The sequence below is a fragment of the Bombina bombina genome, chromosome 2, assembly GCF_027579735.1.
Source record: "Bombina bombina isolate aBomBom1 chromosome 2, aBomBom1.pri, whole genome shotgun sequence".
NCBI lineage: Eukaryota > Metazoa > Chordata > Amphibia > Anura > Bombinatoridae > Bombina > Bombina bombina.
This window is the reverse complement of record NC_069500.1, coordinates 666,758,128-666,777,313: the sequence shown is the minus strand read 5'-3', so window position 1 is coordinate 666,777,313 and position 19,186 is coordinate 666,758,128. Positions and strand designations below refer to the sequence as shown.

Genomic DNA, 19,186 nt, shown 5'->3' with positions numbered 1-19,186 from the left:
ATGACGCCGTGGACCGGACACACCGTTGGAGAAAGTAATTTATCAGGTAAACATAAATTCTGTTTTTTATTATTCAATCAAGAGTTTGTTATTTTAAAATAGTGCTGGTATGTACTATTTACTCTGAAACAGAAAAGAGATGAAGATTTCTGTTTGTAAGAGGAAAATGATTTTAGCAACCGTTACTAAAATCGATGGCTGTTTCCACACAGGACTGTTGAGAGGAATTAACTTCAGTTGGGGGAAACAGTGAGCAGACTTTTGCTGCTTGAGGTATGACACATTTCTAACAAGACGATGTAATGCTGGAAGCTGTCATTTTCCCTATGGGATCCGGTAAGCCATTTTTATTACATAAAGAAAAAAAGGGCTTCACATGGGCTTTTAAGACTGTAGACATTTTCTGGGCTAAAACGATTGATATATAAGCATATTTTATACTTCATAGCTTTGAGGAATTATTTTATTCTTGGGAATTATGTAAAATAACCGGCAGGCACTGTATTGGACACCTTATTCTCTAGGGGCTTTCCCTAATCATAGGCAGAGCCTCATTTTCGCGCCTCTATTGCGCACTTGTTTTTGGGAAGCATGACATGCAGATGCATGTGTGAGGAGCTCTGATACATAGAAAAGACTTTCTGAAGGCGTCATTTGGTATCGTATTCCCCTTTGGGCTTGGTTGGGTCTCAGCAAAGCAGATACCAGGGACTGTAAAGGGGTTAAATATAAAAACGGCTCCGGTTCCGTTATTTTAAGGGTTAAAGCTTTCAAATTTGGTGTGCAATACTTTTAAGGCTTTAAGACACTGTGGTGAAATTTTGGTGAATTTTGAACAATTCCTTCATACTTTTTCACATTTGCAGTAATAAAGTGTGTTCAGTTTAAAATTTAAAGTGACAGTAACGGTTTTATTTTAAAACGTTTTTTGTACTTTGTTATCAAGTTTATGCCTGTTTAACATGTCTGAACTACCAGATAGACTGTGTTCTGTATGTGGGGAAGCCAAGGTTCCTTCTCATTTAAATAGATGTGATTTATGTGACACAAAATTTAGAGAAAATGATGCCCAAGATGATTCCTCAAGTGAGGGGAGTAAGCATGGTACTGCATCATCCCCTCCTTCGTCTACACCAGTCTTGCCCACACAGGAGGCCCCTAGTACATCTAGTGCGCCAATACTCCTTACTATGCAACAATTAACGGCTGTAATGGATAATTCTATCAAAAACATTTTAGCCAAAATGCCCACTTATCAGCGAAAGCGCGACTGCTCTGTTTTAGAAAATACTGAAGAGCATGAGGACGCTGATGATATTGGTTCTGAAGTGCCCCTACACCAGTCTGAGGGGGCCAGGGAGGTTTTGTCTGAGGGAGAAATTTCAGATTCAGGGAAAATTTCTCAACAAGCTGAACCTGATGTGATTACATTTAAATTTAAATTGGAACATCTCCGCGCTCTGCTTAAGGAGGTGTTATCTACTCTGGATGATTGTGAGAATTTGGTCATTCCAGAGAAATTATGTAAAATGGACAAGTTCCTAGAGGTCCCGGGGCACCCCGAAGCTTTTCCTATACCCAAGCGGGTGGCGGACATTGTAAATAAAGAATGGGAAAGGCCCGGCATACCTTTCGTCCCTCCCCCTATATTTAAGAAATTGTTTCCTATGGTCGACCCCAGAAAGGACTTATGGCAGACAGTCCCCAAGGTCGAGGGGGCGGTTTCTACTCTAAACAAACGCACCACTATACCCATAGAAGATAGTTGTGCCTTCAAAGATCCTATGGATACAAAATTAGAGGGTTTGCTTAAAAAGATGTTTGTTCAGCAAGGTTACCTTCTACAACCAATTTCATGCATTGTTCCTGTCACTACAGCAGCGTGTTTCTGGTTCGATGAACTAGAAAAGGCGCTCAATAAAGATTCTTCTTATGAGGAGATTTTGGACAGAATTCATGCTCTCAAATTGGCTAACTCTTTCACCCTAGACGCCACTTTGCAATTGGCTAGATTAGCGGCGAAAAATTCTGGGTTTGCTATTGTGGCGCGCAGAGCGCTTTGGCTAAAATCTTGGTCAGCGGATGCGTCTTCCAAGAACAAATTGCTTAACATTCCTTTCAAGGGGAAAACGCTGTTTGGCCCTGACTTGAAAGAGATTATTTCTGATATCACTGGGGGCAAGGGCCACGCCCTTCCTCAGGATAGGTCTTTCAAGGCCAAAAATAAACCTAATTTTCGTCCCTTTCGCAGAAACGGACCAGCCCCAAGTGCTACGTCCTCTAAGCAAGAGGGTAATACTTCTCAAGCCAAGCCAGCCTGGAGGCCAATGCAAGGCTGGAACAAAGGTAAGCAGGCCAAGAAACCTGCCACTGCTACCAAGACAGCATGAGATGTTGGCCCCCGATCCGGGACCGGATCTGGTGGGGGGCAGACTCTCTCTCTTCGCTCAGGCTTGGGCAAGAGATGTTCTGGATCCTTGGGCGCTAGAAATAGTCTCCCAAGGTTATCTTCTGGAATTCAAGGGGCTTCCCCCAAGGGGGAGGTTCCACAGGTCTCAATTGTCTTCAGACCACATAAAAAAACAGGCATTCTTACATTGTGTAGAAGACCTGTTAAAAATGGGAGTGATTCATCCTGTCCCATTAGGAGAACAAGGGATGGGGTTCTACTCCAATCTATTCGTAGTTCCCAAAAAAGAGGGAACATTCAGACCAATCTTAGATCTCAAGATCCTAAACAAGTTTCTCAAGGTTCCATCGTTCAAAATGGAAACCATTCGAACAATTCTTCCTTCCATCCAGGAAGGTCAATTCATGACCACGGTGGATTTAAAGGATGCGTATCTACATATTCCTATCCACAAGGAACATCATCGGTTCCTAAGGTTCGCATTTCTGGACAAGCATTACCAGTTTGTGGCACTTCCGTTCGGATTAGCCACTGCTCCAAGAATTTTCACAAAGGTACTAGGGTCCCTTCTAGCGGTGCTAAGACCAAGGGGCATTGCAGTAGTACCTTACTTGGACGACATACTGATTCAAGCGTCGTCCCTTCCACAAGCAAAGGCTCACACGGACATTGTCCTGGCCTTTCTCAGATCTCACGGGTGGAAAGTGAACGTAGAAAAAAGTTCTCTATCTCCGTCAACAAGGGTTCCCTTCTTGGGAACAATAATAGACTCCTTAGAAATGAGGATTTTTCTGACAGAGGCCAGAAAATCAAAACTTCTAAACTCTTGTCAAATACTTCATTCTGTTCCTCTTCCTTCCATAGCGCAGTGCATGGAAGTAATCGGTTTGATGGTAGCGGCAATGGACATAGTTCCTTTTGCGTGAATTCATCTAAGACCATTACAACTGTGCATGCTCAGTCAGTGGAATGGGGACTATACAGACTTGTCTCCGACGATACAAGTAGATCAGAGGACCAGAGATTCACTCCGTTGGTGGCTGTCCCTGGACAACCTGTCACAGGGGATGAGCTTCCGCAGACCAGAGTGGGTCATTGTCACGACCGACGCCAGTCTGGTGGGCTGGGGCGCGGTCTGGGGACCCCTGAAAGCTCAGGGTCTTTGGTCTCGGGAAGAATCTCTTCTCCCGATAAATATTCTGGAACTGAGAGCGATATTCAATGCTCTCAAGGCTTGGCCTCAGCTAGCAAAGGCCAAGTTCATACGGTTTCAATCAGACAACATGACGACTGTTGCGTACATCAACCATCAAGGGGGAACAAGGAGTTCACTGGCGATGGAAGAAGTGACCAAAATCATTCAATGGGCGGAGACTCACTCCTGCCACTTGTCTGCAATCCACATCCCAGGAGTGGAAAATTGGGAAGCGGATTTTCTGAGTCATTTCATCCGGGGGAGTGGGAACTCCATCCGGAAATCTTTGCCCAAATTACTCAATTGTGGGGCATTCCAGACATGGATCTGATGGCCTCTCGTCGAACTTCAAGGTTCCTTGCTACGGGTCCAGATCCAGGGATCCCAAGGCGACTCTAGTAGATGCACTAGTAGCACCTTGGACCTTCAAACTAGCTTATGTATTCCCGCCGTTTCCTCTCATCCCCAGGCTGGTAGCCAGGATCAATCAGGAGAGGGCTTCGGTGATCTTGTTAGCTCCTGCGTGGCCACGCAGGACTTGGTATGCAGACCTGGTGAATATGTCATCGGCTCCACCATGGAAGCTACCTTTGAGACGAGACCTTCTTGTTCAAGGTCCGTTCGAACATCCGAATCTGGTCTCACTCCAACTGACTGCTTGGAGATTGAACGCTTGATCTTATCAAAGCGAGGGTTCTCAGATTCTGTCATTGATACTCTTGTTCAGGCCAGAAAGCCTGTAACTAGAAAAATCTACCACAAAATATGGAAAAAATATATCTGTTGGTGTGAATCTAAAGGATTCCCTTGGGACAAGGTAAAAATTCCTAAGATTCTATCCTTTCTTCAAGAAGGTTTGGAGAAAGGATTATCTGCAAGTTCTTTGAAGGGACAGATTTCTGCCTTGTCTGTGTTACTTCACAAAAAGCTGGCAGCTGTGCCAGATGTTCAAGCCTTTGTTCAGGCTCTGGTTAGAATCAAGCCTGTTTACAAACCTTTGACTCCTCCTTGGAGTCTCAATTTAGTTCTTTCAGTTCTTCAGGGGGTTCCGTTTGAACCCTTACATTCCGTTGATATTAAGTTATTATCTTGGAAAGTTTTGTTTTTGGTTGCAATTTCTTCTGCTAGAAGAGTTTCAGAATTATCTGCTCTGCAGTGTTCTCCTCCTTATCTGGTGTTCCATGCAGATAAGGTGGTTTTGCGTACTAAACCTGGTTTTCTTCCGAAAGTTGTTTCTAACAAAAACATTAACCAGGAGATAGTCGTGCCTTCTTTGTGTCCGAATCCAGTTTCAAAGAAGGAACGTTTGTTGCACAATTTGGATGTAGTTCGTGCTCTAAAATTCTATTTAGATGCTACAAAGGATTTTAGACAAACATCTTCCTTGTTTGTTGTTTATTCTGGTAAAAGGAGAGGTCAAAAAGCAACTTCTACCTCTCTCTCTTTTTGGATTAAAAGCATCATCAGATTGGCTTACGAGACTGCCGGACGGCAGCCTCCTGAAAGAATCACAGCTCATTCCACTAGGGCTGTGGCTTCCACATGGGCCTTCAAGAACGAGGCTTCTGTTGATCAGATATGTAAGGCAGCGACTTGGTCTTCACTGCACACTTTTACTAAATTTTACAAATTTGATACTTTTGCTTCTTCTGAGGCTATTTTTGGGAGAAAGGTTTTGCAAGCCGTGGTGCCTTCCATCTAGGTGACCTGATTTGCTCCCTCCCTTCATCCGTGTCCTAAAGCTTTGGTATTGGTTCCCACAAGTAAGGATGACGCCGTGGACCGGACACACCTATGTTGGAGAAAACAGAATTTATGTTTACCTGATAAATTACTTTCTCCAACGGTGTGTCCGGTCCACGGCCCGCCCTGGTTTTTTAATCAGGTCTGATAATTTATTTTCTTTAACTACAGTCACCACGGTATCATATGATTTCTCCTATGCAAATATTCCTACTTTACGTCGGTCGAATGACTGGGGAAGGCGGAGCCTGGGGGGGATCGTGTGGCCAGCTTTGCTGGGCTCTTTGCCATTTCCTGTTGGGGAGGAGAGTGTCCCACAAGTAAGGATGACGCCGTGGACCGGACACACCGTTGGAGAAAGTAATTTATCAGGTAAACATAAATTCTGTTTTTATTTCCGTTTGTAAAGTTTTGTTGATGTTAGGTTCTGGCAAGATTGAATCATCGAATCTCCATTGGAATTCTCTAAAAGGGGCCGAAGGCCAGTGGGTTGTGCATCTAACCATTGAATAATCCGACCAGGCCGTGTGGTACATAGTGGCGTCTGTTAGATAAGATAAGGTTATGTAATCAACCAGAATATTGTCGATCCTAGAATACGTTTTATTGTTTTATTCGGGCTAGAAAAGAAGGTATAGTCTTTCTTGCAAGGATTAACTACTCTCCATGTGTCATGTAAACCAAAATTTTTCATAAATTTCCAAATTGTTTTAAGAGTTATTTTAGCAATTTTTGCATTTTAATTAGAGCTGTAGTTACCAGTTTATTATATAAAAGACCACTTATTGATACGAATCTGCCTTCCTTGTCAGTAGTTTGTGCAATAAGATTAAAGGGAACTGACCGATGAATTAAAATGCTCACTCCATTGATTTTTTTATTTTTTTATTCACACTTTGAAAGTGTTGAGGAACGGCACTATGCATATTTCTTTTACAAGATATACCGAGTCCACGGGTTTCATCCTTACTTGTGGGATATAATCCTCCTGTTAACAGGAAGTGGCAAAGAGCACCACAGCAGAGCTGCAATATATAGCTCCTCCCTTAACTCCTCCCCCCAGTCATTCTCTTTGCCTATGCTAGTAATAGGAAGGGTAAAGTTTAAGTGGTGATAAAATTATAGTTTTTAGTTTCTTCAATCAAGAGGTTTTTTTTTTTTAAATGGTACCGGGGAGTACTGTTTTCCTCAGGCAGGACATAGAAGAAGAATTCTGCCTTGAGTTTGATGATCTTAGCAGTTGTAACTGAGATCCATGTTGATTCCCACAAGATTTGCTGAGGAGTACAAGAGAAATCTTCAGTGTGGGGAACGTTTCTTGCTGCAAGCAGCATTAAGGTATGTGCAGTCATTTATATTCTGAAGAGACTATTGTATATCAGCATTGGCTGACATATTTTCCAAGATGGGAAGGGGTAAGCAGTAATCCTGGTTAGGGTGGTACTGTAAACCTGTGTATAATTATCCTTGTGAGAGATTGCAGCAAGGGAAAATTAAGGGCTATATGGTTAAAGACACTGGGACAGCCTAGAAAACGCTTGCTTTAATAAATATAAGGTTTATCAGGGCTGACATTATTTTTGTACTGGGGTTCACATGGCATAACGTTTATTCTCATGGCCGTTTCTTAAAAGCGCTTTCCCATGCGGTTATTTAAAGGGACACTGTACCCAAAAAATTTCTTTCGTGATTCAGATAGAGCATGACATTTTAAGCAACTTTCTAATTTACTCCTATTATCAAATTTTCTTCATTCTCTTGGTATCTTTATTTGAAATGCAAGAATGTAAGTTAAGATGCCGTCCCATTTTTGGTGAACAACTTGGGTTGTCCTTGCTGATTGGTGGATAAATTCATCCACCAATAAAAAAGTGCTGTCCAGAGTACTGAAACCAAAAAAAGCTTAGATGCCTTCTTTTTCAAATAATGATAGCAAGAGAACGAAGAAAAATTGATAATAGGAGTAAATTAGAAAGTTGCTTAAAATGGCATGCTCTTTCTGAATTACAAAAGAAAAAATGTGGGTTCAGTGTCCCTTTAAGTTTTCTGCACATCGAGCATGATGGGCGGGGCCTAATTTTCGCGCCTCAGTGCGCAGTTAGTTTTTGGAGAGCAGCAGCCATTAGCTCCGGTTGGGACCAGACCGTGAGGCTGTTTTTCGGAGTGAGACTAAATCGTTTTATCAGGCTCTTGGGGCAGGTAGGCGCCACAGCAGAGCTGTGGCGAGGTGCAGGGGCATTTAGTTCATATTTCTCTGCAGAACGCTTTTTGTTGTCTAATCTCTCGAATTTAAGGGGTTAACTATCCTGTTTACTTGTGGTGCAATATCCAATTGCACATTAAGTACACATATCATCAAAACTAAACATTTTGCATAACATTTTAGCAACTTTGAAAAAAAGTGTACACTTTTTATTCTTAAAGGCGCAGTACTCGCTTTTTTTGCTGAATTGCTTTTCTTATATAATAAAGGTTGTTAACGACTTGTACTGTTATTACTAGTCTGTTCAACATGTCTGACATTGAAGAAAGTCAGTGTTCTATGTGTTTAGAAGCCATTATGGAACCCCCTCTTACATTGTGTCCTTCTTGTACTGAAAGGGCCCTACACTGTAAAGAACATATTTTAGGAAGTGAAAGTGTGCCTAAGGATGATTCTCAGTCTGAAGAGAATCAGGATATGTCATCTAATTCTCCCCAAGTGTCACAACTTTTAACGCCCACTCAAGCGATGCCAAGTACTTTTAGTGCGTCTACTTCTTTTACTTTGCAAGATATGGCTGCAGTGATGTCTACTACTCTTACAGAAGTACTATCTAAACTGCCAGGTTTGCAGGGTAAACGCAGTAGGTCAGGTATTAATGTAAATACTGAACCCTCTGATGCCTTAATGGCAATTTCCGATGCACCCTCACAATGCTCTGATTTGGGGGTTAGGGATTTTATGTCTGAGGGCGAACTTTCCGAGTCAGGAAATGTATTACCTCAGACAGATTCGGACGTCACGTCCTTTAAATTTTAAACTGGAACACCTCCGCCTGTTACTCAGGGAGGTTTTGGCGACTCTGGATGATTGTGACCCTATCACAATTCACCCAGAAAAATTGTGTAAAATGGACAAATATTTAGAAGTACCTACTTACACGGATGTTTTTCCGGTTCCTAAAAGAATTTCGGAAATTGTTAAGAGGGAATGGGATAGACCAGGTATACCGCTTTCTCCCCCTCCTAACTTTAAGAAAATGTTTCCTATATCTGACACCATACGGGACTCCTGGCAATTGGTCCCTAAGGTGGAGGGAGCTATATCTACTCTAGCTAAGCGTACAACTATACCCATTGAAGACAGTTGTGCTTTTAAAGACCCTATGGATAAAAAATTAGAGGGCCTTCTAAAGAAACTATTTGTTCACCAGGCTTTTCTCGTACAGCCTACAGCCTGCATTGTTCCAGTAACTACTGCAGCTGCCTTTTGGTTTGATGCCCTGGAAGAGTCTCTGAAGGTAGAGACACCTTTAGAGGACATTTTAGACAGAATAAAGGCTCTTAAATTAGCCAATTCATTTATTACTGATGCTGCTTTTCAAATTGCAAAATTAGCAGCGAAAAACACAGGCTTTGCCATTCTGGCGCGCAGAGCGTTATGGCTAAAGTCGTGGTTTGCTGACATATCGTCTAAATCTAAGCTGTTATCTATTCCCTTCAAAGGTAAGACCCTATTCGGATCTGAGCTGAAGGAAATAATCTCTGACATTACTGGAGGTAAGGGTCACACCCTACCTCAGGACAAGTCCCTCAAGATGAGGGGTAAACAAAATAATTTTCGTTCCTTTCGAAATTTTAAAGGAGTATGCTCTGCTTCCTCTTCCTCCACTAAGCAGGAAGGGAACTTTGCTCAATCCAAGTCAGTCTTGAGACCTAACCAGGCCTGGAATAAAGGTAAACAAGCCAAGAAGCCCGCTGCTGCTACCAAGACAGCATGAAGGGGCAGCCCCCGATCCGGGACCGTATCTAGTAGGGAGTAGACTCTCTTTCTTTGCTCAGGCTTGGGCAAGGGATGTACAGGATCCCTGGGCATTGGAAATTGTGACCCAGGGGTACCAGCTGGAATTCAAAGATTTTCTCCCAAGTGGAAGATTTCATCTTTCACATTTGTCTGTAGACCAGACAAAAAGAGAGGCGTTCTTACGCTGTGTAAAAGATCTCTAAACAATGGGGGTAATATGCCCAGTTCCAGAACTGGAACAGGGGCAGGGGTTCTACTCAAATCTATTCGTGGTTCCTAAAAAAGAGGGAACCTTCAGACCAATTTTAGATCTCAAATGTATAAACAAATTTCTCAGAGTCCCATCGTTCAAGATGGAGATCATTCATACAATTTTGCCAATGATCCAGGAGGGTCAATATATGACCACTGTGGACCTGAAAGATGCGTACCTTCACATTCCTATCCACAAGGATCATCATTAATTCCTAAGATTTGCCTTTCAGGACAAATATTATCAGTTTGTGGCTCTTCCTTTCAGGTTGGCCATGGCTCCCAGGATCTTCACAAAGGTTCTAGGGTCCCTTCTAGCGGTTCTCAGGCCACGAGGCATAGCGGTGGCGCCCTATCTGGACGATATCTTGATCCAAGCGTCAACTTATCATCTGGCCAAATCACACACGGACATCGCGTTGTCATTTCTAAGAACTCACGGTTGGAAAGTGAACGTAGAAAAGAGTTCACTAGTTCCACAAACAAGAGTTCCATTCCTGGGAATTCTGATAGACTCGGTAAACATGAAAATATTTCTGACGGAGGTCAGAAAATCAAAGATTCTAAATACTTGCCAAGCTCTGCAGTCCATTCATCGGCCATCAGTGGCTCAGTGTATGGAAGTCATCGGACTAATCGTAGCAGCAATGGATATCATCCCATTTGCTCGCTTTCATCTCAGACCACTACAACTGTGCATGCTCAATCAGTGGAATGGGGATTATGCGAATTTATCTCCTCAGATAAATCTGGACCAAGAGACCAGAGACTCTCTTCGGTGGTGGTTGTCACAGGACCATCTGTCCCAGGGGATGTGCTTCCGCAGGCCATCTTGGGTAATAGTTACGATGGACGCCAGCCTCCTGGGCTGGGGTGCAGTCTGGGACTCAGGGTGTGTGGACTCAGGTGGAGTCTCAACTGCCAATCAATATTCTGGAACTGAGAGCGATATTCAATGCGCTTCAGGCGTGGCCTCAGTTGGCTTCAGCCAAATTCATAAGATTCCAGTCGGACAATATCACGACTGTGGCATATATCAATCATCAGGGGGGAACAAGGAGTTCTCTAGCGATGAAAGAAGTATCAAAGATAATCCGATGGGCGGAGACGCACTCTTGCCATCTATCTGCGATCTATATCCCAGGAGTGGAGAACTGGGAAGTGGATTTTCTAAGTCGTCAGACTTTTCATCCGGGGGAGTGGGAACTCCATCCGGAGGTGTTTGCAACTTTGATTCATCAATGGGGCATGCCGGAATTGGATCTGATGGCATCTCGACAGAATGCCAAACTTCCACGTTACGGATCCAGGTCAAGGGATCCCCAGGCTGTACTGATAGCTGCTCTAGCAGTACCTTGGTCGTTCAACCTGGCTTATGTGTTTCCATCTTTTCCTCTCCTACCTCGTGTGATTGCAAGAATCAAACAGGAGAGGGCTTCAGTAATCCTAATAGTGCCTGCATGGCCACGCAGGACCTGGTATGCAGATCTAATGGACATGTCGTCTCTGCCACTGTGGAAACTGCCATTGAGACAGGACCTTCTCATTCAAGGTCCGTTCCAACATCCAAATCTAACTTCTCTGTGGCTGACTGCTTGGAGATTGAACGCTTGATTTTATCTAAGCGAGGTTTCTCTGAGTCGGTTATTGATACTCTGATTCAGGCTCGCAAGCCTGTCACTAGAAAAATTTATCATAAGATATAGCGTAAATATCTTTATTGGTGTGAATCCAAGGGCTACTCATGGATTAAGGTTAGGATTCCTAGGATTCTGTCTTTTCTCCAAGAAGGATTGGAGAAGGGATTATCAGCTAGTTCCTTAAAGGGACAAATTTCTGCTTTGTCAATTTTACTTCACAAGCATCTGGCAGATGTCACAGACGTTCAGGCATTATGTCAGGCTTTAATCAGAATCAAGCCTGTGTTTAAACCTATTGCTCCGCCATGGAGTTTGAATTTAGTTCTTAATGTTCTTCAAGGGGTTCCGTTTGAACCCATGCATTCCATAGATATTAAGTTATCTTGGAAAGTTTTGTTTTTGGTTGCTATCTCTTCTGCTCGAAGAGTTTCCGAGCTTTCTGCGTTACAATGTGATTCCCCTTATCTTATATTCCATTCTGATTAGTTGGTTTTGCCTTCTAAACCTGGATTCCTTCCTAAGGTTTTTTCAAATAAGAATATTAATCAGGAAATTGTGGTTCCTTCCTTGTGTCCTAATACTTCCTCTAAGAAGGAACGTCTGTTACATAACTTGGACGTGGTTCGTTCTTTAAAATTTTATTTGCAAGCGACCAAGGATTTCCATCAAACATCTTCTTTGTTGTTTATTCTGGAAAATGTAGGGGTCAAAAAGCTACGGCTACCTCTCTCTCTTTTTGGCTGAAAAGCATCATCCGCCTGGCATACGAGACTCCTGCAGCCTCCTGAAAAAATTACGGCTCATTCCATTAGAGCTGTGGCTTCCACATGGGCCTAAAAACAATGCTTCTGTTGAACAGATTTGTAAGGCTGCGACTTGGTCCTCCCTTCATAATTTTTCCAAATTTTACAAATTTGATACTTTTGCTTCTTTGGAGGCTATTTTTGGGAGAAAGGGGCTTCAAGCAGTGGTGCCTTCCGTTTAGGTTCCTGTCTTGTCCCTCCCTTTTATCCGTGTCCTAAAGCTTTGCTATTGGTATCCCACAAGTAAGGATGAAACCCGTGGACTCGGTACATCTTGTAAAAGAAAAGGAAATTTATGCTTACCTGATAAATTGATTTCTTTTACGATATACCGAGTCCACGGCCCACCCTGTCATTTTGGGACAGGATTTATTTTTCTAAACTTCAGTCACCTCTGCACCTTTGTAGTTTTTCCCTTTCTCTTCCTATACCTTCGGTCGAATGACTGGGGGGGGAGGAGTTAAGGGAGGAGCTATATAGCAGCTCTGCTGTGGTGCTCTTAGCCACTTCCTGTTAACAGGAGGATTATATCCCACAAGTAAGGATGAAACCCATGGACTCGGTATATCGTAAAAGAAATCAATTTATCAGGTAAGCATAAATTTCCTTATTTTGGGATCACTTCTTTTTTAAAATGTGTTTCTTGGAGGCTTATAATTTCACCACCTTTTTGGATAATATCTCTGAATGCCATAGACCTTTTTTTTAGGATTGTTAAACCTTTTTACATTTTGAGATATTTAGTGAATAAAGGTTTTTGTCATATTAAAATTTAAGGGAAGTGGTTAGAGTATTAATATGGCACTCTGATGCTAGATTAGTAGATGACCAGTGTAAAAATAGATCATTTGAAACACACGTTGACCGTACAAATTATGTAATTTGCAATGACATCATAAAACAAATATGAACCATAAAACCATAACAAAGTTTGTTATTTATAAACAAGGGGGAATGGCTAAGCCCAATAAGTAAGAACAAATACAAGATATATTCAAAGGGTAAGAAGAAAGTTACAATTTAGCTGAACTATAAGATTACTGTTAAGGGTTGCCAGAACTCCTTCAGCAAGAGATTAAAGGGACACTAAACCCAAAATATTTCTTTCATGATTCAGATAGCTATTTTTGGTTCAGTACTCTGGACAACACTTGTTTATTGATTGGTTAAATTAATCCAACAATCAGCAAGAACAACCCAGGTTGTTCACCAAAAATGGGCCGGCATCTAAACTTACATTCTTGCTTTTCAAATAAAGATACCAAGAGAATGATGAACATTTGATAATAGGAGTAAATTAGAAAGTTGCTTAAAATTGCTTGCTCTATCTGAATCACAAAAAAAAAATTTGGGTTTAGTGCTCCTTTAAGCTTTTCTCTTTGAGGATTTTTCCTTGGAGACATTTTTTTATTTGTAAGCAAATCTCTATCCGTAGAGTTGGTGAAGTGTACAAGATTTGCTAACTTAGAGGTGGAATAAGGAAATTGATAGATGGCAATAACCTTGTGATAGTGTGAAAACTACAACATGTGGTAGAGGATTGCATTTATTTTAATTAAACAGTGATATCTTCAAAAGTGTTAAGATATGAATGTTAGAAGCAGCTTAGCTCTTTATTTTTGAGTGGTATAATGTTATAGAGACAATTATAGCAAGCTCTTATAGTAGATAAACAGCTATGGTTTTTTTATGCATTTTTAGGAGTTTTACCCCTAGAATATTGATGAGTGCCTTACTTCATTATATTCTATCTTCTACAAAGCATTTAATGCTGTTTGTTAGAAGAGGTCAGTAACATGTCAACATTTAGCAACCATTGTGTTGTTTACTGAGGGTGTATTATTTATGGATCCGTGTGTGAGGTGGGTTGACTATGCTTTCCCTTTGTCGGGAACTAAAGATTTTTGTTTTCAAGTGTGCCAGCTTTGCTAAAATTGTGGCCGCAAGTTATGGGGTGATGCCATTATCGATTTTGTCGAGCCGGCTGGCAAGTGTGTATATTTGAGTGCCGGTACACAGCAGTCTTACCGCTCTTCATATGCTGTTGTTAAAACAAGTGTTCGATCTGTCAGTGTGAGGAGTCACGGTCACTTCTTATCTTCACAGAGCGCACAGTCTCGCCACTGAATTAGGCCCTGCCGCCGCTCCAAGATGTGCTCCTTTGTTGAGAGGTAAATGATTGCGCCTGGTGAGCTGGGACAAAAGCTTAGGGACTCCCGGGACAGAAGCTTTCCATACCGCTAATTCAAATGTCTTGTTTTAGTGGGTATATTAGGCACTTCTTGGGCTAGCTCAAGGGAGCTCACTCAGTGTGCGGCTAACTCCATCGAGCGCCGGCTCTGCCCCCCCACCTCAATCGTTTATGATTCCTTTGGATGTATACCTCTCTTTCATCTTGTTTGCCCTGCAAATATGGAAAATATCCCTAAAACTTGGACAATTTTTATTTTATCCAAGTGGATGGATGGGTTGATTTTGATCTTAACTTTTTATTCAGACAGACCATGTCACTTTAAAGTACTTATTATTTCACTTCTGTTATAAAATTTACTTTATTCTCTTAGTATCTTTGTATCCTTTGTTGAAAAGCAAATTTATATATTCTCATTTGCCGCTATAGACGACTGGGAGCAAGCTGGTGATTGGTGGCTACACAAATTTGTCTTTTATCATTGGCTTACCAGATGTCCATTTAATACCTGAAGCATAGATAATGGTTCTAGGCATAACCATAAACAAAACAAAATAAAAGTAGTAAAGATAGCATACAAATATAAAATTTTCTACTGCTTTTGGAAAAAATAGCATGTCAGGTGGGGTGTAATGAGCAGGACATGTTTCCCAAAATTACTTTTTAAAGGGGCATACATGTTTTTTATCAGTGATCATAGGGCTGCAGATGACATACATATTCTTATTGTCGTTCCTTATGTTAAGAACAAGACTGTGTTTTGTTTCTTCTCATAGGCAAATGTTTTCACAGAAATTACTGTTGGACTGCAAGGTCTTCGTCTAACCATAAGGAACTTTGATGCTCAAGGTATTTTCATCCTAAGTTAGTGTGCACTGTTTTTAAATCTGTTCTGTATTGTTTCCAGATGTACAATATATTTATAGAAGAATCACTGATCTATGAGAAGATTGTCGAATTCATGTACATGGTTTTATTCTAAATATTTAAAAGGATATGAAACCCCAAATTTTTCTGTCTTGGTTCAGATAGAGCATGCACTAACTTTCCAATTTACTTCTATTATCATTTTTGCTTCATTTTTCCTTCCTTGAAAGAAGAAGCGGTGCACTACTGGGAGCTACCTGCACACATCGGTAAGCCAATGTAAGTTTTATTTGAGCCTACCTATTTATGCTTTTCAACAAAGGATATAAAGAGAATGAAGCAAATTACATAATGAAAGAAAATGGGAAAGTTGTTAAAATTGCATACTCGTACTATCTGAATCATAAAAAAATGTTTTGGGTTTTATGTACCTTTTTAAGGTTTATTTTCCAGGTTCTGGACCTAAAATTATTTGACAAATTTGTGATAGTATCGTATTTCATATTATAGTCTTATTTATTCCATCATTCTTGCCAGGGAACCTGGTCAGTACATAATCACATCGATTTTCATCTACCCACATTACTTTAGATTTGCTGGTAATGCTTTCATATCAATTTGAAGCCCTTCAGATTTGCTGGTAATGCTTTCATATCAGTTTGAAGCCCTTCAGATTTGCTGGTAATGCTTTCATATCAGTTTGAAGCCCTTCTGATTTGCTGGTAATGCTTTCATATCAGTTTGAAGCCCTTCTGATTTGCTGGTAATGCTTTCATATCAGTTTGAAGCCCTTCTGATTTGCTGGTAATGCTTTCATATCAGTGTAAAGCCCTTCAGATTTGCTGGTAATGCTTTCATATCAGTTTGAAGCCCTTCAGATTTGCTGGTAATGCTTTCATATCAGTTTGAAGCCCTTCAGATTTGCTGGTAATGCTTTCATATCAGTTTGAAGCCCTTCAGATTTGCTGGTAATGCTTTCATATCAGTTTGAAGCCCTTCAGATTTGCTGGCAATGCTTTCATATCAGTTTGAAGCCCTTCTGATTTGATGGTAATGCTTTCATATCAGTTTGAAGCCCTTCTGATTTGATGGTAATGCTTTCATATCAGTTTGAAGCCCTTCTGATTTGCTGGTAATGCTTTCATATCAGTTTGAAGCCCTTCTGATTTGCTGGTAATGCTTTCATATCAGTTTGAAGCCCTTCTGATTTGCTGGTAATGCTTTCATATCAGTTTGAAGCCCTTCTGATTTGCTGGTAATGCTTTCATATCAGTTTGAAGCCCTTCAGATTTGCTGGTAATGCTTTCATATCAGTTTGAAGCCCTTCAGATTTGCTGGTAATGCTTTCATATCAGTTTGAAGCCCTTCAGATTTGCTGGTAATGCTTTCATATCAGTTTGAAGCCCTTCCAGTCTAACACATGTCCCAAAGCTCTTGTTTCATCCTATTCCATCATGGGATTTCTCTCCAGACAAAATTTCCATTACAGTTAAAGCAATCAAAGATCTCAAGTTTATGCTTCCTGCCTGTTCATTTCAGTAGATGTTTGTTTTGTGTTTTCTGGATTCTACATTAAAAAATGATCACTTTTTGTTTAGTTTCACCTGTGACCATTGCAGTTTTGCCTTTAAAACTAATTATAGTTGCATTTGTAAGCTTTATTTTGTGGGAGAGGTTTTCTACAAACCATTTTAGCAAAAAAGGTGTGGTGGCATCTCAAAGTTTGAAGTAGATTGTCTCCTCACAAGCCCTCTCCCTTGATAAAGATTGACAACTGTTGTGGAATACCAAGTAATTATTTTTATTGTCTTGACCTGTAGTTTCTAGTTGTTTTGAAACTATGTAAGGATTCAGTCTGATAATAAGAAATATAGTTGTTTATGTGAATATTAGTGTGCATGTCTGAAGGGAGGTTGCTTGTATCTTCATAGGGCTGAGATCAAACTTAATTAATCTTGTCCTTTCACATCTGGCAGGAATTAATTATAACCTATTTCCTCAGGTTCCAAATATTTAGAGACTCATTACCATGATTTGAAGGGGCTTGGATACTAAATCCTTGTCTTTGAAGAAAACATTATAATTGAGTTTGGAACATTCTTGGGAAATGATGAAATGATGTAAAGCTGACACCTAAAAAACCTTGGACATCAATATCTCTTTATCTAAAATTATATTATTATTGTTTTTTTCTATTCATTCTGTGAAAGTGTGGATTTCTGTTCCCCCTTATTGTTTTAAAACTTATGTTTAAAGTCAACTTTCAATACTTTATTGCTTGTGGCTTTACCACAACAAGACTACTCTCAAAAATCAGAAGTAGGGATGTGTTATGACTACCAAAAGGTGGTTAGTGTGCAGAATACAAATTCTGTTTAATTTAGTTTCTTAATTATGTCCAAGAAAGTATCTAGAATGTTTTCTTAAAAGGTTTGATCTAGTCTAAGATTTTAAGTACCAGGAAAACTAATCAGGAATTGTCTTTCTAGTGCAAAAACCCCCCAAAACAGAGCTTCAATAGTTTTTATCCAATTGGATTAATTCTGTGAATCTCTCTTCTGAAGTCAACAAAGTATGTAGTACTGAATAGAATTGCAATTGTGAATTTTTTTTGGAACAGTTGTACAAGGCAGCATCTTGGCCTCATGTTTGTGCACTGCTTCATCCTAAGCTACATGCAGTAGTAAGATCACTCAGATGGTTCTACCCATGACCTATACATTTCCCACCATTGTATACGTATGTTAGCTTTTATCCATTAGAATGTGAATATAACTCTAAGGACATGAGGGAAAATAGCATCTGTGCTTACAGATAAATCCATTTCTTCTCTTTATCTAGAACTACAAAAGAACAAACAAGTTATAGTACAACAGCAATACATCTTAGTATTAATGCACTATGCTTATATATTTTGTTGTTTTACTGGCCCATTTTTGTATTATTAGGCACTACACAATGGTCAATCTATGGACAAATTTACAGATTTAAGGTGTTCTGATTTGATTATTTGCTTAGTGGCTTAGCTTTTGCCACTATACTAATGATGATAAACCCTTTTATCCTATAGGTGCTGGCGGTGGTCTTATCTCCAACTTTGAGCAGCTTGTGAGGGGTGTCTGGAAACCAGAGACTAACGAATTTCTTAAAATGTCTTAGTAAGTTAATTAAATAAACTATGCACTTTTAACACAAAAAAATATTGAAATTGTGTAACAACATGTAAAATGAAACTTGTAGATAGCATTTAATTTGTGTTGCATGACATTTTTTAACTGTGACTTCTTTCTGATTGCACCTTATCACATTTTAACATGACAATCATAGAGAAGAAAAAATACTCGTAAATTGGACTTTGTGTTAGAAGCAAGCTAAGCATCTCCAATAATCCACCATAACTTTGGAAGTGCAACTTTGAGTTCAGGTGTATCATTTTGATCACAGCCATTTCAAGATGCTGAAATCAATGTTAAACATTTGAAATTAACATTAATTATAGCAATGTTTGCTCAGTTGTTTTGTTCTGGGTGTAAAAAATAATTTCAGGCAAAAGAGATTATGCAATTATACAGTTTATTTTGATTATAATTAGGGTTGCACCAATACCATTTTTTTAAGACCGAGTACAAGTACCGATACTTTTTTTTAAATACTTGCCGATACCAATTACCGATACTTTTTTATGTCATGTGAAAGTGTCCCAAGTACAATAAAAACTAATGATTTAAGATAGCTTCTTTATAATTATGAAGAACTGTAACTCAAAAGACATTGTGAAATAATAAAACAGTTTTATTTGCTTGTTGTCACAAAGCAAATATTACATTAAAATATATTCATAATAACAACTGTAAATAACCAATGTAATATCACAACCAACCAAAAGTGCAATACAGTTAAAAAAATATACCAGTGCACTGTTTAAACATGGGGAACATGACATTTATTACAATCACATAACTGCATATTTTTACTGTTTTATTATAATTTATAATAAAACAATAAAAATATGCAGTTATGTGATTGTAATAAAATGTCAAGCAAATTATGTTTGTCAACTATTTGTAAGCAAAGTATAT

General features: G+C 39.9%; 1 protein-coding gene across 1 annotated transcript in view; it reads left to right on the top strand.

Annotated features, from left to right (window-relative positions):
• Nucleotides 1–19,186, top strand: part of TMEM38B (transmembrane protein 38B) — a 266,479-nt gene that overhangs the window by 158,742 nt on the left and 88,551 nt on the right. Inside the window, exon 4 of the mRNA XM_053702612.1 lies at nucleotides 18,178–18,265. Coding sequence (XP_053558587.1) covers nucleotides 18,178–18,265 — 88 coding nt within the window. The remainder of the gene's footprint in view (nucleotides 1–18,177; nucleotides 18,266–19,186) is intronic.